This window comes from Watersipora subatra, chromosome 4 (assembly GCF_963576615.1).
Source record: "Watersipora subatra chromosome 4, tzWatSuba1.1, whole genome shotgun sequence".
Lineage (NCBI taxonomy): Eukaryota > Metazoa > Bryozoa > Gymnolaemata > Cheilostomatida > Watersiporidae > Watersipora > Watersipora subatra.
In genome coordinates, this window is record NC_088711.1 from 23256522 (window position 1) to 23281981 (window position 25460).

Genomic DNA, 25460 nt, shown 5'->3' on the forward strand with positions numbered 1-25460 from the left:
ATACCTGTCAGTTAGGAATAAGGCTATACCTGCTAGTTAGGAATAAGGCTATACCTGCTAGTTAGGAATAAGGCTACACCTGCTAGTTAGGAATAAGGCTACACCTGCTAGTTAGGAATAAGGCTATACCTCATAGTTAAAAATAAGGCTATACTTTATGAACTGTAATCTTAGGTTATTCTACTGACTGTCTTTAAAATGAGAGCCAAATAAATATTTAATGACAAAAATCTTACATTTCCAATGTCACTCGGAGAACATAACTTTTATACGAAATGTTGGAAATGTCTTTCATGATCAGTGTGTTACTATCCATCTTCTAACAGTCCATAAAAACAGAAACCTTAGAGAAGTAAAACATGTTAGGAGCTCATTAAGCGGTTCTGTTTGGTTGAGCGCAAAATATCATTCTCACGTTTGCTCATGAAAGATGTTTAACATTCAGTTTTACAGATGTACATGTAGGTAGGGCAACAAATGTACATGTAAGTAGGGCAACAAATGTTCATATAGGTAGGGCAACAAATGTTCATGTAGGTAGAGCAACAAATGTACATGTAGGTAGGGCAACAAATGTTCATGTAGGTAGGGCAACAAATGTACATGTAGGTAGGGCAGCAAATGTTCATGTAGGTAGGGCAACAAATGTGCATGTAAGTAGGACAACAAATGTACATGTAGGTAAGGCAACAAATGTACATGTAGGTAGGGCAACAAATGTGCATGTAGGTAGGGCAACAAATGTGCATGTAGGTAGGGCAACAAATGTACATGTAGGTACGGCAACAGATGTACATTTAGTTGACTAATATAGCCATCTTGTGACTGGCTTGTTAAGTACTTCAGTTGTACACTTACATATTACTAGAACACTCTAAGAAATAATGTACACTTTTTGGTTGGTTATAGAATAAAGATTATAGAATATGGATTATAGAATATGGATTATAGAATATGGATTATAGAATATGGATTATAGAATATGGTATATAGAATATGGATTATAGAATATTGATTATAGAATATGGATTATAGAATATGGATTATAAAATATGGATTATATAATATTGATTATAGAATATGGATTATAGAATATGGATTATAGAATATGGATTATAGAATATGGATTATAGAATATGGATTATAGAATATGGATTATAGAATATGGATTATAGAATATTGATTATAGAATATGGATTATAGAATATGGATTGTCAGGTGATAAAAGATCAAAAGAATATATTTACATGACAGTGATTTTTGCCACTTCTATGCATAGTTTTGTATCGAAGGTATGAAGGTAATTTAACTTGTCTCTGTTACTTTAATGAGTGAGTCTATTCGCTTCTATATGGTCTTTGCAGTTTAAAGGTGAACAGAATCTATCCAATGAAAAACTTGCATGTTAACACGTGCAAGTTGTCGATGCTCGCGTTGTGTTAATTAATATTCTTGTCGATTCCACCTATTGCACTCAGCTTGAAATGATGGTTAATAACATTAAACATATTAAATTACAGATTATATACATGTAGGTTCAAATTATACACACACATATACGTATATATTTATAACATATATTATATATAGTTATAAAAATATTTATATAAATATTTATACAAATGAATATTATATATATATATCTAATATATGTTCACAAAAAATATTTTATATAGGCCTACATATATTTATGTATATATAAATAAATAATATCATATATATTATTTATATTATATTCCCACGACCAAATGAGTGGGAGCGAAGTTTGAGAGTTTTTATGATAAATGCATGTGCACACAACTTATGAAAATTATTCATCAACAACGTCGCAAACCCTTGTATCGAAATCTCATCAACAAATTTAACCAGTTTTTTGTAGTCGTTAAAGTATAATAATGATACAAAACACATACAAGCCTATTTCAATATGTTACCAAGTCTTTGAAAATTGTCGACATATTCCTAAACCTTACCCATCTGATCGGGTTATACACGAATAGACAGATTAATTTGGCTTAAAATCTTTATTAAAACTGGTTATCTTTACTTTTATCAAAATTAGGACCGGCAAACGAAACGCCGAGTGACAGAGAATAGAACCATTAAGTCGTGCGTATTTCACGAAAAAATAACGTGCAAATTTCACTAGTTTATAGCATTGTCGAATTGCCGAAGATTTCTGTAATTAACGTAGAAGTACAAAAATCATTTCTTTTTTGGCGATTTCAAAGTAACTGACATTTTCGAAACTTTTGAGTACTTTGGTATTCCAACTGATGTCCAAAGCAGTGAAAGTGAAGGAAATGACGATGATATTTTTTTCTAACGATTCTTATGAGATTATCACAACTTCTTGATATTGTTAGCTATGACGTTTTGAAATGTAAACAAAATTGTGCATTAGTTTTCTATTATTACTGTATTACTATATTAATAATATTGGTTATTCTAATAATATCAGTGCATTTTACTTCTAATATTGAATTTCTCCTATTGCAGGGGGAGAGATATAAACATATAATCTTTTCCTTTCATTATTGCTGTTTGTTGTATATAATAACACCCACACCCAGTACATTACAGCTACCATTGCAGTTATCCTATTGCACTGCAGGGCCATTTGACTGCTAATATTGCATTTCTCAACCATCAGTACCCTTTCTTTTTTCCAATATCACTTTGGTCGTGGGCTGTATGACAGTGGAATTTCTAGTCTAATATATAATATAAATAATATATATAACATTATTTATATATATAAATATATGTACATACAAATATATTTTTATGAATCAATATTATATATATAATATTTATTCATAGAAATATTTATATAATTACATAAATATTGATCTAAATATAAGTATTTATATAATTATATATAATATATATTGTGTAATATATGTATATATAGAGATATACATATATATTATATATATATGTATATATATATGTACCTACATATATAATATATATAGGGACATATACTTATAAAGACATATATATATATATATATATATATATATATATATATATATATATATATATATATATATATATATATATATATATATATACTATATATATATATGTATATATTTTGAGTGACATAGACATGTCAAGGACTCACAATTTGTGAAACTGTAAACTGTTGTCTCTGCTCATTTTGGATACTATGCTGTTTTATTTAATCTTTCCAACAGTTTGTTCTGCAGGCTCTACATAAACATAGTTCCTTCTAAACAGACTAGCCAAATACTCGCGTTGCATGAGCAGTAAAATTATTACCCAATGAACTTGAGTAACTCACCTCGTAAGCTAGTAATCTAAATCTTTACTAAAACAATAGCCCGTTTGAAGCTAGTTTAATAACCATTATGTGTAACAACCAACCATGCTTGTTAATAATCCCAAGCAAGAGTATTTTACCCGATGTAATGAATGTCATGACAATCGTTCATCGCTATGGTCAGCTAAACGATCGTAGTGATTTAGATCGCTGGTCCTCAGACCTGGAGGTTCCAGGATCAAACCCTCTGCAAAGTGGATTTTTCATTGCTAGATTTCGATCGCTATAACTGGACACATGAAGAACAAAAAACAAAAGACTAACACCGAGATATATATAGCTTTTATATATATATATATAGCTTTTATATATATATTCTTTGATCATGTCAACCAATAATTAGCCATAAAATATGCCTGAGAATTAAATGCATGCATCCAAGCATGCAATTTTACGCCGCTACAACTATGCTACTTTGCCTACTAGCTTTGCATCCTTTAAAAATGGAATGAACTCAACTTAAAGCATATTTATAACAGAGTAAAAATGTTTTTATCCAAATAACTTGATTAATCAATGTAAAAAATGCTAGCTGAGAGTAAACATAATTTTGTTTGTGCTGTGCATCCTCCTCAGGTCCAGTGTCCATAATGAAAACACTGTTGCAGTGTCTTATACCACTAGTTCATGTCAAGACATAATAATCACAAAATGGATATGTAGCATTAATTCATTTGATGTATCAAATGTAAAAAAAGTTACAATTTTGTTTGACTGCTAGCTTCAAAATCATTGTCTATGTTGGAAGAGCTGCTCGGTAAGCTAACTTCTGTTGAACCCGCTGTCATACTCGCTGTCTTACGTCTGTGACTGAGAAAGTTAGGGCAGATGGGAATATAGCTGGTCCAGGAAGCCCTGCAGCAAATACAACATTGCCTTAGTTAAGTGTTGACTAATAGTCACTTTCATAGAGTACTCTAGAACAGTGACTCTTAACCTCATTATTTTGATGTACGGAACCCACCAGTTTCATATCCGCTTTTACCAAACCCTCCTTTCTTGAAAAATAAAATATGATTTTTTTTCACATTCACGAAAGATGTAGGTTTCACTGGTGCACAAAATGAACAGTGCCTAAACATTACTGTTTTTAAAGAACAGAACCAATACAATGGATGAACTCAAAACAAATTATATATCTTTGCATAAAGCCATGAGCTTGCGAATCGGTGCGACTTCTGCTGTCACTTTTGAAAGCTCACAACTGAACCCCTGATACTGACCAATCAAACTTCTAGGGCTCGATTAAACCCAGGCTAAGAACCACTATGACCATAAAGAGTAACTTCACAATCCAAAAACATATACTATGACTCCACATTTTATAAAAACTTTACCGTTATAAAAAAGCCATGTTCATGACACTCTGTGTCAATGATGATAATTAATAAGTTTGCCGAAACCTAAATAATTTCTGTCAAACCAAAGCAAACACCGCTCATATTGAATAACATTTACCAGTGCAGTGTCTCTAACAGGAAATTGTTTGGCTATACCAAAGTTCTATCTCTTCAAGATTTGTCAGAAATCACGTTGTACTGACCGGCGTTGAGATAACTTTAAGACTTACAAAATCTGTTTACTGCTAAAGAAAGACATTAATTGAAAAAATTTTATAAGATGAATCTGGAATATCCCCATTAAAAATATGATTTCTCTCACCTGTAGATGGAGTCGTTCCACCATGGCAGGTCATAACATGCAAACTTCTTACGGGTATCTTCTGCAAAGTCAGTTTTACTATGTTCGAGCCAGATATCCATCCCTCTCTCCTTGGCAGTTCCTGAAACATGGTCAGCATTGCCATGTAAGAAATAACTAACTCATGACTGCAAACAGGTGTGTTCATCCACCTTGAGATTGTCTCTAGACCACATCTGTAATTTGAAGCAAGCTTTCTAACCTCAAGGAAAGAGGGAAACGTTTTACAAACAAATTATAATACTATATACTCTATTACTTAATATTAATCTCAATATCATTAATATTAATGTTATACAATACCATTTATATATTAGTACTGTAATAAAAATATAACAGTATTAATATTACAATACTAGTAGTGTAATATTTTTATATATATTATAAAAATATTACAATACTCATAAATATGATACTAACAATAACCAGATAAAAAGAGGATGAGGATATATGGAAAAGTAGAGAAAGCTGACAGCCTTGAACAGGTCCTTCAGCAAAAATTAGTGTCGTCTAGTTGACACCATCTTATGGCACTCATCTCCTAAGTTTTTTTAATTTCATTTTGTATGCTGTACTATCTTTTTAACAATTCTTGTCTGCATTATGTTATTATTTTAGTCTAAAGGTTTAACCTAGATGTAAATACTCTGTTACATTTGAATACACTTAACCTATTTAAAGCACATAAATTACATAATTTTTTTTATTGTATATTTCAATACATCAGAGTCTTGGCTTTCGAATGAGCTATTGTTTGCCATGGTGAGACAGACATTGGTTGGTGTTTATAGGATTTCCCTAGAGCTCTACCGCGAAAAAGTTTACTGGAATAGTCTCGAAAATTGTGACGTCACAATTCTCATATTCGTTGTTGTGTGCTCTTACCGCTTATTTATCAACTACGAAAGTGACGATAATGACGCTAATGGCAGGCGAAGGTAGGACAACTCCAGACAATGAATGAAAATGACAAAGGAATCAGTGTCATTAGTTCTCCATGTACATAGTATTTTTATGATAAGTACCTCAGACTCCAAGAACCATACTATATTTTCCCGATGATATTATGCACTAGCTCTTTATTTTTAATGCGATGTTAAGGGTGACGACTGAGACTAATTAATTTCAAGCATTGCGTGATCTTGTGAAAGTGCGATTGCATTTAGTCCTAGGGCCACGCAATCGCAGGTCATAATTTAATCGATGTGATTTCATTACCTTTATAAATGACAGTACATTTATTGAAGCATTATTAATTAACCCAGAACATGTGTTTGTATTGGTCGGGCGTTAGCACGATCGCGGGCATTGTTGATTATCTAAAATCTTAGTTTATTATTAGCGCTCTCCGGGTTTAACAGCACTGAATGTCACAAAAAACCCAGCCTCAATGGCAGCGAAAGGGATCGACAACCTAAGGCTAAATGAAAATTATGACGCCACATTTTGAGTACTTGAACCAAGTGTTTTTTTTGCAGGACGTACTTTTGACACCCCGTTTTTCATAGTTCTATTATTCTTTATGTATTGAATATAGGCTCATTCGAAAGTCAAGACTCTGATGTATTGAAATATATAATAAAAAAATTATGTAATTTATGTGCTTTAATGTGGTAGCTATGCTGGCTGTCAATTGACACTCTGTTATAAAGATGATACCATATTATCTATAACACAAACTCGTAAGTTGTGAGTTTAAACCCGCTGCAGATTATCTATACGTATATATAAATCTTAGTGTTTGCCTTTCTGACTTTTTTTGTTCAACCCTGTGTCCAGTTATAGCAATTAAAATATAGCAATGAAAAATCCACATGACATTGGGTTTGATCTCAGGACCTCCAAATCTAGAAGCGGCGAACTTAACCATTAAACTACACGAAATACAATGGATTTATTAGGCAAACAGTCATTACATTGTTTAAGATACTCATGCTTAAAGCACTTGCTTAGGGTTAATAATTACCACTGTTGACCGTTACGGCAGCGGTTGTCTCATAATGGTTGTTTCAGTAAAGATTTTAGTAAAGATCTAGCTTTCCGGATGAGTTATTCAAATTCATTAGATAATTATTCTGTTACCTGTGCAACACTGGGCATTCGGTTAGTATATATATAATATACATGTATATTATTACGTATTATACTATGTACTAACTGAATGCCCAGCGTTTTCCAGGTAATAAAAAAGTTTGGACAAGAAATTAATTTTTATTTAACATATACAACTTTTACGATTCTAACTTTTAAATTTCATATCATGAAAAAAGTGTTTTGTTGAAATAAATTAGGAAGAAAAATGAAACTGTAAAGGCGTTTAAAAGTAAATGTGAAATCATTAGCAAGTAAAGGCTAAATATAGTCTGTTTTGCTGCGATTACAATGAAGGACTATTTAGTATTCAATTATATGATTTTAGTTTGTTTCAGTGTTGGCATCACAAAGGCGAAAATATTGTATAGACGTATAGAGTAGTATAAAACTTCATATTAATTATCAAATGCAATCATCTCCTGGTGAAAATTATCAAAATCATCATCATCGAAAATAATAACAAAACAATATGTTAACCTTAGTAACTATAGTTACCTACACTAACTTTGGGGCATTTTGTGGTTATGATCTGCAAGAAAATATAACATTACAATGTACTACGTGCAGAGTTCTTACCTTCGAGACAGATGCGTAACATAATTGCTAAATTTAACTTAAATGAATTTAGCTTACTAAAAACATACTTGAAAGAAGTTTTAGTATGTATGTATTTTAGTAAACTTCAAACTTTTAAATAAAATTGTATCACTTATTTGTTTGCGAATCCAATTTTACCATAATGAATAATGCTGAACTGAGAGGCAAAATAGCATGTCGACATTTTTGTTATTTCATCGTAATCAGTACAACAATCGCCAAATTTTAATTTCGAGAGAAGTTATTGTTGATATCGTATGACGGAAAACAAATTCGCCCTAGTATGGCAATGACAAAAAAGCATTGTGTCTCATAGAGTTAGGCAAAAGATATTTTATAGCAGGGGCAGCATAACGTGTGGGCGCAATTTATCAATTAATACGCCATTTAACGTGTGCAATCGGTAAAATTTACGGTTTACAATAAGAGCAATTGAATTCTAAGGACTGTATAGACCAGTGGTTAAATATGTGATTAGAAACTTGTGGCTGCAAATTCCGTGAGTTCAGATCCAGTATGAAGCGAGCTTTTCATTCCAAGATTTTAATAGCTGTAACTGGACAGGCAGATGTCTGAACAGATAATGACAAATGTTGAGATTTCTATACGTATATACATTGTAGATAATGGGTCATTAGCAAACCTGTTTGGTACTTCTTGATAAATCTGCTTTCACAAATTTCTTTGCCAGAATGGCATTCTGATGTATGATTTAGGTTCAATGTGAGATTTAATTTATATTTTTAATGTTAACATACATTAATAACAGATAAACTGGCTTAATAGATATCAGAACCAATATTTCATTCTGCACTCAAGCTCAGGTCTTCTTGTAATATAAATGTCACTCAATATTCCACTATGATAAATACAGTTTTATTAGTGCTGCAGCACTGGTGCATTAAAGATTCCTGTGTTGGATTGCGGAGGCAATTTGTTGAAATACATGTATGACTTTTACCTAACCTACGTAAATAGCGTTGCATGCTTTTCTATTCACACTCTGAAAATCAAATGGATTACGCAGTGCTGCTTTCTCATTGATGATATACATGTAAGTATTACAGAACAAAAGGGAAGACTGCAAATATTTAAGATACTCTGCATGCAACATCCTGCGTTAATATTCTTAAATATATCCAATCAACAATAGTACTTTCTCATTTGGCAGCATATTGATGGCAGCATCTAAATGAAATATCATTTAAAGCAGCAAAAAAAGTCGATATAAAAAAGAATAAGATTCACAAACACTTTGAATATTTCAGTGTTTATTAAAATATGACCAGATTTTTATCTTGATCTATGAATATACATTAGCTACAAAAGTCCTTCTTTGTATCTAGGATATCATCTAACTCCTTACCATGTATGTGAACCTGGGCAACCATGCGATCCGCAGCATAATGGAATACACAAAACAATCATCTTAGAATATTGTATCTGCTAAATTGGTTTTTGTAGCTGAGTTATTAGCCAGCTCTGTAGAACTTTGTACTAAGGTTATGAAATAGAGTCACACAGTTGTTGGTGAGATGTAGAACATCGTCACTTACCCGGAATTGTGTTGTCAAGGAAGAAGGCAGTAGTTCCTCCTATGAACATGCTCGTACTTAAAAGAATGCTGCAGATCTCATCAAACACCTCTGAGCCTAACAAATATACACACGATCTCTCAAACATGACAATAGAAGCATCAAATACCAGTTCTTACTGGACATGTACAACGATTGCATGACATTTTCAATCTCGAGTGAAGGAGCTTTTTGCTGACCAATAAAGGCTCCTGTAAAGCCTGAGAGCAAAGGGAGATAAAGAACTTCTTTGCTATAAAAAAATAGTAAATATTATAGAAAAAAAGGAAACACCACTAATATCTAAAATCATCTTTATGTGAGGTCCTGTGTTAATATCACTGAAGATATTCAATCATTGATAGTACTTTGGAACTTGGCAGCAAATTGATGGCAGCATCATATTTAAATGTCCTTTAGAGCAGCAAGAAAAGTCGAAATATAAAAAGACTAAGATTCACGACCATTTTGAATATTTCAGTGTTTATTAAAATATGATTAGTTTTTTAACTTGATCTAAAAACATGCATCAACTACAAAAGTGTTTCAATGTATTTATTGTATCGTTTAACTCTGTGCTACAAAAATACTCAAACAAAATATAATCTAAGAAACACATGTAAATTACAAAGCACAAAATGGCAACCAAAAACAAAATAAAGTGATAAAAACTTTACCAAATTTTAATAATGTGTCAATAGGCTTCACTTCTTATTGTGAAACCGCAACAGGTGTTCAGCATAAGACAACTCCAAAGATATTCCACTGCACCTTTTACATTCCATTTTAGATTAAGCAGCTTGATAAACCAAAGACTCTTTTAATCCCAGCTAAAAACATTGGCTAAGAAAACCACACTGTACGTACTACACACAGCACCTGCATAGGCTGTCATTTACCTGTCTTTTCAGCTAATAATAGTATTGTTAGAGACAAACTTACCAGTGTTTATAGAATCCTTGTTTTTACTCGCCCAGTCTGGCAGTGATAGGCCAAGTATCAAGGATGTACCAACAATAAAGAGATTCCTTGATGAATTTAAATCGACGAATTGCAGATTAGACAAGCCAACCGCTGTTACCATGCCTGTAAGTAAACGATAGAGGCGTCAGCCTTGGTTTTATTATTGTTATCACCTAAATTAGAATATTGAAGTCTTCTGAATGTAACAACTGCCTTGTCTGACCTGAAGTGATACTCTTGTCATTTATTGAAAGTTGATTACAAAATGACTCCTTGATTAAAAAATAAAGAATCTATGAACTTTTAATAAGTTTAAAATAAGCATTTAAAAATCTTTTCGGAACATCTACATGTAGCAGATTATACTACTAATACAATCATATTGAAAAAAATACTCAAGGAAAATTAAAATATACATATTGCAAACAATGAACAAATAAATAATGAGTTTTATTATTGAGTTCTTATTGAGGAAAATAGAGGTTTTAACAATTCTCTCAATACGACAAAAAAATTGGATATTTTTTGTCATGATAAGTTTTAAAACATAGAATTAAAATTGCCCAAATTACTGAACTAATAGATAATTAGCTAACAATTTTGAGACTGCTTTTTGGCAACTTGTAGTTAGTTTTATTAACAAGTTGTTCAAGTTATCTAATGAGGGAGAAGTTTTATTTGATAACTCATGAGTTCATGGTTGGTTGCAGCCTTTGCCAATACTTATTACACAACAGGCTCATATCGTTACCCCTATTATTAATGATTCATGCTCTACACCGCTCGTTGTTTTAGAATTCAGTTCTTATTGATACTGTATCATAAAAGTCCATAATTTGTTGTGCCATCTTAAGAATTTTCGATTTCAACGATTTCAATAAAGATGTAACAATTTTATACTAAATGTTTTATGTATGTATCCTGCCTTGTAGCATTCACTGATTCACATAATCTCCAAAAAATGGCAACAGATCTCTACTCACCGAACATGACTATGTATATTCCACCAACTATTGGGTCTGGAATGGTGACAAACACTGCGCAAAATTTGTTTAGCAAACTCAGTACTAACATGATGCAGGCTCCAGTTTGAATAACTCTTCGACTGCCAACCTAAATGAAGAATGGGCTCGAGATAAACACTTATAAATTGATTACATTATTTCTTTTGATACTATGATACAATGACCCCTGCAAGTAAAACTATTATCTTTGGTCATAACATTATAATACAATGGGATGGTTTATTTGTGGACTGCACTGCTTTTAGTTAGAATTCATAGCTAGACGCAATAGTACTTCCAGAGTCTCACTAACATGAAACTGAATTGAGTTTACAAGATTCAACATTAGAAGTTGTGCTTTCTATTCTACTTCCAGATAAGACAACTCCACTTTTAGTAGTTTATTTGAAAGTAGTGTATTCTGCTGTGAACCTCTCCCCTAATGTTATTTTATCATTTATGCTGCTATACTCTATTTTCTGTGTTTCAATGACTTGACCTACATTGAAGAAATAGAAAACTCAAATTTCAGAATGATCACTCATGACAATCTAATAACCTATCTTGTACCCACAGCTCATATACATTTGCATGTACTACCCTCAGCAAATAAAGCTCTTCTAGTGTACCTTGAATTTGCCTTACTACAGTGAAACTAATAAAAACACATTTGTGTCAAAGTGTTTACAGACTGACACTTCTGCTCAGATATTCTTGTATTTGCCAACTGAAAACACCAAATCAAGTTTTTAAAAACTGCCTGGAACTGACTGAAACTCCCAGCTTTTGTTTAACCATCACCCCACTTTAATTGATTATTTTGCTATCAATTTCTAGACATGCTTTCTTTTCAATGCTAGGTGTAAGTAGTTTGGCTTGCAAATGTTTTAGTCATTCAGTTTATGGCTAAATTAACTCTCAAAAGACGCTAGAGCCAAAGCAAGAAGTTTTGAAAATTGCCAAAACTATCTGCAGCCTTACAGCTAAAGATGTGTTAGCCTTTACGGTTTTACATGCGAGTTTTGTTAAAAGTTTGTAATTAAGCCTTAATACTTGTAATTTTACAATTCTGTTTCAAGTTGTATTATAGTACCATACAGTGAGTCACTGTTTATTTTACTTTCTCCTAAATTGCTTTAAATTTAAACCAATCGCTGACAATAATTGAGGCAGTCAAGACAAATATCAAAAGCTAATAAATATCAAACAGTTTAAAAACCGCTCGAATTTATTATCGAAGAATTAATTCTCTAGATCTCTGGTGTGCTTCGGCACTGAGACTGAAACTGTGTGATCGCCTTAATCTATGAGCTCAACTCATACATCTTGCAGTTTCATGACATGAAACTCCTGCCCTTCAACCAAAAAAATAACTTATAATTTGAGACTTATTATTACAGATATAGTTAAGACTGCTACCTGTGTAATACCAAGAGCTCCAATATTTTCGCTGTAGGAAGTTGTGCCATTGCCAGATCCCCAGGCTCCGGCAAGGATGCAACCGATGCCTTCCATCCCTATTCCTCTGTTGATGGCTGAAGTTGTAGGTGGTGGGGCACCCGACAACCTGAAACATACAAGTTGTAGGTGGTGGGGCACCTGACAACCTGAAACGTACAAGTGAATATGTAGTTTTCAAAATAGGCTTCATTATCAGTATCGTTGCTTCTTCATGCCGTTCCTTTACAGGTAGAAAGTAAATGTATAGACAGATACTGAGAGATGAGTAGTTTTAACTAGCTAAAGTCATAGAAAGCAATACACAATGAATAATTACTGCTGTCCTACCAAATTTTTTAATCTAATCTGTACGGATAGCTTTTTTTGTAGTATTTCATCAGCTGTTTCGAGGTTTCTTATGTAGTATATAGATGTATTGTGAATGTGTGTAAATGTATGTTGTCGGTGTATAAGTGTATAATGTACGTGTGTAAGTGTATGTTGTACGTATGTAAAATTTTAGATGATGAAAGTCACCCATTTATAGTAAGCTACAATTTAGTTGCAATACTAGTCTTCCCAGTGTAATATTTCATTCCTCCCAGAGAAAGTCCAGACTGCCAAAAGGTTCAACAGTTTTTTTAATATTTTTACGAAATGTTTTAATATTAGCAATCAAAACACCTCTAAACTATCCAGGCACATTCCATATTATCAATCATGATACACGAATAGAAAGAAGTATATTGTACTGTGTTGTGTAACTGCATAAGTAGAGAAAAGCTGATATACTATTATAGTTCTACATATAAACAATGTATAAAAATCGAATAGATAAAAAATACAACGCTTCCAAATTTTGCTCTATTAAAAAATTGTTTAGATGCTAATAATGATTAGCATTGATGTTCATAGGTGCAAAAAGAGTTGAGGTCAGAAGATACTTTGGAAGGTATTAAACAGCTGGAAATCGAAATGGGTCCAAATGAAAGCAACAATCAGAATGCAACCAACGAGCAAATGATGCAAATATTTTTGTTTCAAAAATATTAATTCTGGTTTATGCGTGTATTATAAATATGGTTTGCTTATATCACTTGTTTTTGAACATATATTTGGAACATTTGATAGATTATTCCTATACACCTTAAAAAATTGCAGATTGATAGCCTATTATTTGATAGCATCATTGCGGTTATACAAAGCTTACGATAGATCGACGCTCATAACTCTCCTTCTATTGCACATGAAAACCAGTTTGACTGCAAACTGTAGCAAACATATCAATCTAATCATATCTTTTTAAATTATCAGCAATTATCTTAGCAAATTATCTAAAAAGGTTTCATGAACTGTAATTAAACCTGTTCAAACTCTGTTTGTTTCTATAGTTTGATTCCTGTTATGAACCCCAAGTATTTTTGTAATTTTCTGTTTTTACTGATAACTTGTAACACTCTCAAAAATATACTAATGCAAATAACTGTACAAATTGTTAATAATCCATATTAGATAATTAATATTTTGACGATACTTCAATATACGTGTGCACGCGTGCGTGTGTGTGTTTATTTTCATTAACAGAAACAATACAGAAAAATAAACTGCATATTAGTAAATATATCAGGTTAAATACAAGTTGGTGAGAAAATGAAAAACTATAGCAAAATTCACTCAACCTGAGCACGCGATAATGATCATGGAGCCATAGGTGCACTGTAGCCCAGCTAATGTCGCGCAAGCCCCAAAACAGCCAACAGCAGCAGAACAAAGGCAGGCCTCAGCCCACCCCAGTCAGAGAGACAGGAGATAGCATTTTACTTGTTTTTTAAAGTCAAATTTGTTTACAATTTTCTTCAATTTGTCAGGTTATTCCAATAAAAGGTTGTTTGATATTGAATAGTTTTTTAAAAATATAGAATAGTTTTTTGAATAGATTTTCTACAAAGAGGATGTTATTGTCTTTACTTGGCTAAGGCTACAACTTATTCAGCAATCTATTTGTCAATGTGACACATCTTTTAGCATTGTAAGTGTCTGTATGCATATTATTATTATTATTATTGGTGTGTAATCAGGCCTTTAGTAGGTGTTATTTTGCTGGCAGAATTCTACGCAGAGAGGATTCTAGGTAAATATCTAACGCTCAAGGCATTGTCTTTCATAACCTGTGTAATACAACCGGAGGTCTTACGAAATGTTGCCGCTACAGATTTGATCATATAATTCTGTTTAGAAAAGTTGTCTGGGTTTTTGTAACAAATTCCGTAATTTTGTTTCAATTTAAAATAATTGATATCTGTTGCAATAAAAGCTGCCACAGCTTTACTGCTGTAACTTTCACTGCTTGGAAACACTGCAACTTTTACTGAATGGAAGTCAACAATCAAGTAAGTTGTTGATTTGCACTCAGCTGTAAGCTATGCTAATGAAACCACAGTCTGGGATATCAAAGCACTCCTAGAAACAATAAAGAGCAATTAACATACCTCGCAGCCGCATAATAATCTCCTATAGACTCAATCATAGATGCCAAAACCCCAGCCAGCATTCCAAATACTCCAGCGACGGTCACTGTAGGCCTGCCCCATTGTCCTATTAAGTTACGTAAAACCACATCAGACTTTGATGGAATGAAAAACAAAGCGAGTTTTTACTGTTCCATACTGCATCACAATAACAAGCTGTATCCATATGTTATTATTTAGTTTGAGGCCATAACTTTAGGTTGAGTGGGACCGCAGCCCACATTTGGAGCTTGAACTATGCAACCAAAGAGTTCATATTCATGGTCATTCTGTTATCATATCTTTACTCTAAACCAATTGGGGATTTTAGATCTATCGCTTTGTTCCCTGCCTCAAATAGAGGGTTAAGCTAGATCTCTGTTACACACAAGTCAGTAGGAAAAACTATTGCGTAGCGTTACTGGTAAACTTTAGGGCATGGACATAGCTGCTGATGCAGCAAAGAATGATAAAAAATTCGTAGATAAATTGTATTTAGCTTTATATTTACCTTTTTTCTTTTTCATGATAGACAAGTTAATTTGCACCAAGTTTGTTTTTAAAATCAAAGCTGAAAATGTCACCAAAATAAAGTGTATTTTGTTTTAAGATGTAAACTGAGTAACTATAATAATATTAAGTAGTTCAAAGTGAAGCTGCTCGAAAAACCAAATATAATGATAAAATCTATATGAATTTTTTCATTAAATGTTTTACAAAAACATTAAAGTGTATAACAATAGGTACAACCTATTGTCCCTTTTGTTTTCTACTTTTGGTGCAATTGAGAGAGTTTTTGTTGTTGTTGCATGCAGAGTAAAGTTTTAATATTTTGCAATGCCTCATGCTTTGCCCACAGTTTACTCCGACCATGTGTCTATTTTGGGAAAGTCAAGATTATCTGTCACTCGCAGAGAGCCTGTTTATTGTCCTGCATATATAAACTATTTTAGATGAAACGTAAAAACTAGGAAAGAAATGAATGCAATCAAAGAAATGATAACATAAAACTAAACGATAAAATAAACTAATGTATAGTTTACATTATAGTTACATTTATAGTTACATGTTAAATGTTGGTTTGGATGGAATCAAATTGTGAAGTTGTCTGCTCTTTTCTAAAATGCATTGTCAAATTTTGGTATTTAGCACATTGCTGTTCAAAAGTTGAGAATCGTATGCGAAAATATCTTTGCACTAACATAATTTTATTTGATTAAATTAACTCACAAGCCTAAAAATGAGAAGAAAGCATAAGATTTCTAAAAAGTTACCAAAATGGCAAGTGATGGATGTATAGAAAGTAATTCTCAAACTTGATAATGTGAAGTTATGACTACATCTAAAATCTTGTATTTAAACTTTACAAATATAAATCTAAGCTGGCTGAGTAGTTGACTACCACAAACGTCTCATTTCCTCGTTGACGAACCGTGGGATATGTAAACCATGAGCAGCAAAAACAGAAAGAATAACAAGAATTAAAGATAAACACAAATAGTTAGTAAAAACAGCTTTTTGCCAGTTTCATGTCTGATACCTTTTGCTCAGTTGATCACTCATTCATACCATGATAAATGATTAATGGGGGTCTGAAATGCCATTAGCATTACATTTAACATGATAGTATTTGTTTCCAAGGCTTCTGTGTTTTCAGCAATTTATTGAGTTATTCTGGTGCATGGAACACACATCTGTTTTAAAATGATGAATATAAAAAGTAACCTTAGCTATGCAAAATGATTGGCCTATTATTAATTTGAGCAGATGTTATTAAAAAATCAGGATTTTCTCAATCAACATAAAAATCAAGGTTGATTCATGATTCAATATAGGTGCTATAAGGTTTGACAGCAGCACTTCGTTGTGAATCACTTGCAATAGGTGCATAGGCCATAACATTGATGACAGCAATAAAGGGCAAGCTCTGAATCGTTACACATATTTCTCAAATACCTGATTATCAAAGAATAAGTTACTCTAATCACAACTGCTCTGAGAGTGAATGACTTATTTACCTGGATACGGAAAGCGGAACCATTGAGCATTGGTGAGCACTGATATCCTTGAGTCAGTTCTAGCATTGTATCCAGGAAGTCTCGGGTCATTAGAAAAGACATTTGTGTAGGTGAGAATAATACTGACAATATAAGAGACAGTGATGGCGAGGATGACCTGTAAGTGAGAGATGTAAGTGAGGAATGTAAGTGGTCCCAACATGATTAGCACACGTAGTTAAACATCCATTAAGGATTATAAGTTTCTGCTCAGATCTGTACAATGAAACAGATTTGCAACAAAGGGGAATGGACACTGTGAAATGTTACTACGAGTTTCTATACCACTCTATATAATATGATATTTCTACTACATCAATAAAACAAATAACACCGTATAAGTGTATGCTAAATAATTTTTCTTTGAATTCATAGCAGAGCAAACTTTATTTAGCCATTATTTGCTAGTCATTTCACACATACATTTAAACACCTTTGCAATTGTTTTATTTTTTGTCTTAATTTATTTCAACAAAACACTTTTTTCATGATATAAAATTTAAAAGTTACAGTTGTTTGAAAAAGTTTGAAAAACTTTACAGTTGTTTTATTTTTTTCTTTATTTATTTGAACTGCCCAAAACACTTTTCTCATGGTATGAAGTTTGAAAGTAAGAATGGTAATTGTCGTTATATGTTAAATAAAAATACATTTTCTTTACAAAGACTTTTTTATTACCCAGACAACACTGGGCATTCACCTAGTATTCTATAGTCACCGATGATTGACTACAGCTATGTCATGTGATGCTGTGAGTACACAACTGGTGCCGATAAATACACTGGTCAGTTGCTAAGCCGTTGCGCTGTTTGTAGTTAGGAGAGCACAAATGAGGACTTCATATTTAACTGGCGCACAAAACATGAGCAAATGCTAATGACTCAAATGCTTCCTACTATTGTAATATCAATCCATGCATTCCAAAACTCAAGCATTAAAGGACTCACAGGAAATAGTCTAAAAAGAGGGTAGCCTTTTTCAATTGAGCAGCTTCTCAGCCTTTTTGAGTAGGTTGGAATCTTAGTGTTGACGAGGTATTGGGAGAATATGGTCATCAAAGCCACAGTTCTGCAAGATAGAACAACTCCCAGTAGCCAATTACATCATGATAGAACGACTGTCAGTAGCCAATTGCAGTAAGATATAACAACTCTCAGTAGCCAATTGCAGCAAGATAAAACAACTCTCAGTAGCCAATTGCAACTAAGCATTGGCATAAAGGACATGCCTGTCGGTTGATGCAAATGGGAATGTTTGGCTTGGCCAAAAATTTCTGCCATGAGTGACATATATGAACTGTAATATTGTCAAATCGAGTATCTGTGAACAGACTTGCACAAAATTTACAAAAAAAATGATTGTTAAGCAATCCAAGTGTTCTAAAATATGTTTCTAAAAAGTTACTGATCTCATAAACCCTTGTCTATCAGAGCGCAACTGGTTACTCATAAAGTACAGAGGCTTTACTTGTGCTAAAGGGCAGCTGTCAAGCCAAAGCAGAAGTCACAAGTATGTCTATTTGATGTGTCTAAACTATACATAATTAATGAGACTCTTTGTGCTTTCATCAGCAAATCCACACCTACCATCCGTCTAATGCGTTTGTAAGTTCTGGTCGCGAACAAAAATTACTAATTCATTCACAAACCAATGATGACCTTCACCTACTTAAATGTTGTGATAAACCTGTTGCTATAGGCGAAGCCTAAACAGTGTTTAAACTAGACAGTTGAATGAAAATCCTGTACTTAATTATGTGAACATAACTTCTACAAAGCCACACAGTTTAGAAAAGTTTAAAAAGATTCCAGCGTAAATCAGAGTTAAAACTGCAGTAAGTTTTCAAATTACAAGCATATCAATTTACTGAATAAATATTACTATGGTTACTACAGTAGCTGCTCCCATTACAGTCAACATTTGTTAAAATGGATCCCGGAATCCGCATATTGGATAAAACAAACAAACTTGTTGCATAGCGGTTGCAATTAAAGTGAAATTACATTCAAACAAGTAACAATTGGTATCCAATAGTTTTTAGTGGAAAATAAACAATTTATTAAATGAAAACAACACTTGTTAGTTGGAGCCTTTTATATAAATCACTCACAAAAGTGAAATATGTTTTTCAATCACATCTTTTGTGTGCTATTCGGCTTTTATGATGGTAAAACATTGTTTTATAAGATTTATGAGCATGTTAAAAAACCACAAAATAAATTTCAAAAAAGTAACTTGCTTAATATTTAGTAAACAAAGCAGTTTTAATACCTTGTGGTAACAGAAATTTCTGCAAATAATTTGCCATTACAAGAATTGTCTAACCTTTGTTGCCATACGAGGGACGACTGTATTATGATAACAAACCTCCGACTAGAAAAGTTTCTCCTTTGCTACTTACAGGTAGAGTCACTATAGACAATAACAACTGGCCTCAATGTTTTCAGGACATTACAAAATATAATGAAGAAATAACAGATTAAACAAATTTTAATTATTTTATGTTTTATGAAATCATATTTAAAGGTAAAAATCTGTTTTAACGGCTGATTTCTAAAAATCTGAGAAAAACAAGACCACAGCAAATGCATAAAAATGAGCACACATAGAATTTAGAACATTTGATATTTGCTCCCAACAACTAAGGTTGCTTTTTAATGATCTGTTGCAGCACTTATTTCAGTGAACCACTGACAGGGTGTGATATCAGCTAATAACTAAATATCTTTCTTTCAATTTATTTTCTTTTAATTTTGGTTCGCTATTTATAAAATAATGTTGCATAATGTGCTAAGCAATAAACATGTTTGAGCATAGAAAGAAAGATATCTCATTTAAAATTAGATTATATCACTGAGACATTGCCTGCTTCCTTCTCTGTTGAGCTGTAGAAGAGAAACAACATTCGGAATGCCTAAGAAATGAGAACTGGAGAGCTTTGACATGAGCTCATTGAACACACACGGCAAAAGTTTTTGACATATCTTACAGAGAACAACAGACTGGCAGCGCTACCTTTTTATATTATGGGCATAGCCTATTACTGAATAAATATTACTATGGTTACTAAAGTGCGGTACTATCAAATTAAAACAAGAAGTCATACTAGATAGATATATAAAGTGCAGTACTTACAGCAATGCAATGCCCCATTGACTAGAGGCATAGTTGGCAGCTGGAACAAAAAGAGAAAGGCCAACTAAGGCTATTGTAGGCGTGATGACGAGGGGACCAATAAACTTGAGAAGAAGTCCAATAATCCCTGAGAAACCGATGACAACTTGGAATACCGCAGAGGCCATGATTGCTCCCTGCAACTAAACACGAGTAAAGATTTTTATTGCCTGTTTATAAAAAGTGACTTACTTGAAATTGAATAACCAAAACAATTCAAATGTACAAAAAATTAATCTATTTGTAAAGCATTTACTCAAAGGTTAGTTGTGTATAATTTCATAATTATTATCAATATAAAGACCTTCATAAATACCCCAAAAACCATAACATTTAACAGCAGCAGTAAGGCAAACTCAGTGAATACATACTATACTCAACCGCCTGCCCCCCCCCCCCCCCCCGCCTGAATACTTGTTTAAAATCATAAGCTATCATCCAATGTGTTGTAGTGAAATAATTCACTCACTGCCCTCATTCGAACCCTCCAGACCTCTCCGTGTTCTTCTGAGCCATTTATAACCACCAGGTCGGTACTGTTGGGGTTGTTCAATCTATACTCTGATATATTTGAACCTGTGTCAGAGCACAACATTCTTATTATTTATGTTCATGTTTTTTCATGTTCATCAAAATTTATGATATTTACATCTCCATACAAGGCGTTGTATGTCGGAGCAAAAGTTACTATGTAAATATTTGTAATTTTATTTAATTCGCCCCATAGTTCATTAAGCCTATTACAACCCCTTAACAGATAATGCAGAAAGTTAGTTACACACAACATTCAAACGAATTCATTAAAATTAACTAAAAGCAAAAAGGGAAAAACTAAAATGTGAAACAAAAAGTAAGTCATAACAAAAAGAAATCATTGTTGCCATAGAACCACCTGAACCAGAATATAGACTAGGCAGTGTATAGGTTTGTAGGTCAAGGTAATAATAGAGACATGCGGAGTATTCTACTTAAACTTCAGCTTAACTTAGACTAGGTAGAACTTGACTTAGACTAGGTAGAACTTGACTTAGACTAGGTAGAACTTGACTTAGACTAGGTAGAGCTTGACTTAGACTAGGTAGAGCTTGACTTAGACTAGGTAGAACTTGACTTAGACTAGGTAGAACTTGACTTAGACTAGGTAGAACTTGACTTAGACTAGGTAGAACTTGACTTAGATTAGGTAGAACTTGACTTAGACTAGGTAGAACTTGACTTAGACTAGGTAGAAGTTGCATGTTTGAAGATTTGTCTATTAAGGCAATCATACCAGACACTTTACCGTATAGCTTTTCCAACAATCTTGTTGTTCACCCAATTGTCCAACTATGTTCCCACAAAATGGTCGCTAAAAACTTTAACAACAGCAGATAAATTTTAAGTGGTAGATATTGTTTTACTTTATATGATCTCAGTGGCTGAAACTTTGTACCCATAAACAAATAATAGCTATAAATAGTTTACCTGGTGCCAGCACTACTGGACAGCTTCCAAACGACCCCAGAATCGCAAAGGTTGGGGGAAGAAATGAGAAAGTTCCTCCTTGAACGATAGGCAACCTGTCAGGAGACATCAAAAAAGATATGTCAGTAAGACCATGTGATGAACATGATTAGACTGTGGAGGAACATAGAAAACAAGTACAGCTACTGTAACAGTCCTCAGTTCTTCAGACTGATAATACAGCAATCATTTAGTTGTAAATTCTCTGATATACATGCATACTATGATGAATTCTCATTTTCATATATACATCACCTGATTAAGTAATTCGTGGAATGCAACAAGGAAACTCACGCACATCAAAATCCTTTCATTGAATTAATGCAATAATTTCAATTGTTTCCAAGTATTAAAACAGGGACCGCCATGAAATGGGAGTACAAAAAAAATGTTTTATACATGTATATTATTTTATAAAATTTTGCCAGAAGTGATGAAATTGCGACTGATAGACTTCACATTACTACAACTTTTGGTGTTTTGTAAAGAAATTCCAGCTTTTAAAATGCTGGAAAGATTCTTCAGTATAAATTATAAAATTTCAGAAACATTCCAGTCATCTTTGAATCTCTGTAGAGTCTAAATACCTGAGAGTTCTCATGCTCTCATCTGTTACCATCAAAATACATTTACACATTTGTTTCATAACTTGGAAAGCAGCCACAATATTTCTCCCAGGGTGGATCGATCGTAGTTTACCCAATGCATATCCTGAAACGGCAGACTCACATACAGAGCATTCTAGCACCTTTTTTTTCTCACACAGCACCTTCAGGGGCGCGCACTAAAGTGGCGGGAGGAAGAACATCGCGTGTAACAAAGGTACTACTAGTGGCTGTTGCAGAAGTGGCTCTCATGAAAATTTAATTATTGATTCTGTGGGGAAGACCAAACTATTCATCGCTCAAATAGCTAGAAAGGCTCACTCTAACAAGGTAGACAATCAGAACACATTGCCGACTAGTTGTTTTCATTTTTTTGCTTTTTTGGGTCATGATCAGTGGTTTTGCAGGACATTGACCAGTGCGGATTGTGGTTATTAGAGCAATCATAAGTTTCCACACTGGCGCTATGCATGTATTTTCACCAATGCTGGCTTTAAGGATTAGTTCTAGTTACGTGACAAAGGAGGTGTAATATAATACATTACATAATACAATGCAAACCACACAGATATTCACAATCTAATCTAGTTCCAAAAGTAGATGACAAACGTACAGGTATCCCAAGGCTGTGTAATAGCTTTTATTAAAAGGTTTGTATAGGAACCCAAAGCGCTGCCTCTTTATGATTAAGGAGTTTATACATTTGTTATACTACAATTTTTACAGTTTTTACATATATATATACATATATATATATATATATATATATATATATATATATATATATATATATATATATATATATATATATATATATATATATATATATATATATATATATATATATATATATACATAGATTTAATAAACCCTCCCTGCAAATAAACATGTGCAATAAAAAGGCATTGTTTTGCCTTTTACAAGTTGACCAATTTTTTGGCACACAATTGGTTTGGTCATCCGCTTTGTTGTTAAAATCAATTATACTGTACGGCGAGCATCATTGGCTGTTACTAGCATTATACAGAATGTGAAGAGGGGCCACCTTTCGACTAGCCACAGCCCTAGTTCACTGAGAGCAAAAAGATTTCTGAAACAACCTGGGTGGTCTTTTGCCACATGCCAGATTGACAAACAGCCATAAGTGTTTTGTTCTTTTTGAGAAACAAAAATGGTTGTTTACTCTTTAAGTTGGAAGGAGACTTTGTCAACACTCGTGTGCTATCTTTTATTTGTTACCGCTATCAAAAAATGCATTACTGATCACGTAAGGTACAGTTAATGTTGTTCTGTTAATACTACTGCAATAGCAAACAACATCAGAGATATCAACAGGCAGGACCTTATCATTCATCTCTATTACGTGTGAAAAACATACTAGTTGATGCTCAATCAACAACACTACAAGTCACCTGCAACTGGCCATTTTGCTACTGTCTAAGACAAAAATTTGATTGATAAAAAAGAAGATATGGTAGAAAATTGATGAAAAAGTTCCAAAATTAGTTTGACACAGCAATATCGATATGGCTTGAAAGATCGAATCTGTCAAAAAAATTGGCCATGAAAGAAAATCAGCCCTGACAGATCGACCCATTTGTGCCAAAAAGTAACAATAAACATAATAGTTTATAATTGGCGGAGTCATCTGCTGTTGCTACTGACCTTGACCTACCATGCGCATGACAGCAACAGTTATTACTCTGACTCTCACCAAAACACAGAATCAGACATCAAGGATTGGACACAAAACTGATCTTGTGAAGTATTAGGACTTGTATTTTCTCATCGATTTTTATTTGCTCATCGATTTGTATTTGCTCATCTTTGACTCTTTACGATTTGTTATCTCTCACATCGTAATATATTGAGCCTATACATATAGATTTACGTGGCCACTATATATAGCTATGCAGAAATCGCATATGGTGGCCATCAATGACTAATCAGCCAAGACATTGAAAGTAAAGCTCCGAGTTAATGCTTTGTAATATATAATAACGATTATTGATTAATTAAGCCTATGGCTGACTGCTGCCATACTTATAAACGACTAGGTGAATGCCTGGCGCTGCCCGGAAATAAAAAAGTCTTTGGGCAAAAAATTAATTTTGGTTCAACATACATATTAACAACGGTTACCATTCTAACTTTCCAAACTTTCCAAACTTCATAACATGAGAAAAGTTTTTTGTGCAGTTCTTTACAACGAATAACGCTGAACAGAGACATCGAACATTGTATATCTCCTTCAGGCGTTCTGGGAGGAATTTTTGTACAGCAAATGCCAAATTTAATTTTGAGAGAAACTTTGGTTGATATCATATGGCCGAAAAAAACCGACAAAAATTCGCACTCATATGGCAAGGACGAAAAACATTGCGTTTCATATAGGAAAGAGAAAAAAATCTCATAACACGGCCCCGTAACCCGAGGCATAGTAGCCACTCACTAAATGAAAAAGTATCTCAATTTATCCACCACCAGCATTTAAAAAAAACTCGTAATATCTGTATAAGCTATATATTAGGCACTTGAATTAATTTGTCAGTCATTAAAATAACTAGTTTGAATGTTCGTTAAACAAAAATAAAATTTTGACAGTAGCTATAATAGAGGTTATAATAGATGTAGCAGAGCATTGAACGTGCTGCTGATGATACAATGAGTAGGAGGACACAATGAACACGCCAGAGCTTCTAGCGGTCTACCACAAAATATGAGTCTCAAAACTTTTTTGTTTGTACTTGGTTTTTATAGCAGAGCACAAAATATCTAACTACTTTTCAAAATAAGGTTGCCAATGATACATAGAGTGCTACATAAAATGCTACATAGAGTGATACATAGAGTACTACAAAAAGTGCAAGCCGACATGCAGGTGTCTCCTTG

The 25460-nt window shown here is 33.2% G+C and overlaps 1 protein-coding gene across 3 annotated transcripts in view; it reads right to left on the reverse strand.

Annotated features, from left to right (window-relative positions):
- Positions 1–3614: 3614 nt before the first annotated feature.
- The window catches only part of LOC137395071 (solute carrier family 23 member 2-like), a 34381-nt gene continuing 12535 nt past the window's right edge, over positions 3615–25460 (reverse strand). For all 3 annotated transcript variants that reach the window (XM_068081853.1, XM_068081855.1, XM_068081854.1), the window contains exons 4-15: positions 21925–22019; positions 20930–21036; positions 20422–20603; positions 18234–18354; positions 17248–17404; positions 15212–15317; positions 12702–12849; positions 11262–11391; positions 10258–10401; positions 9298–9393; positions 5012–5132; positions 3615–4204 (exon numbers count right to left, since the gene is read on the reverse strand). In XM_068081853.1, coding sequence (XP_067937954.1) covers positions 4048–4204; positions 5012–5132; positions 9298–9393; positions 10258–10401; positions 11262–11391; positions 12702–12849; positions 15212–15317; positions 17248–17404; positions 18234–18354; positions 20422–20603; positions 20930–21036; positions 21925–22019 — 1564 coding nt within the window. In that variant the 3' untranslated portion in view covers positions 3615–4047. The remainder of the gene's footprint in view (positions 4205–5011; positions 5133–9297; positions 9394–10257; positions 10402–11261; positions 11392–12701; positions 12850–15211; positions 15318–17247; positions 17405–18233; positions 18355–20421; positions 20604–20929; positions 21037–21924; positions 22020–25460) is intronic.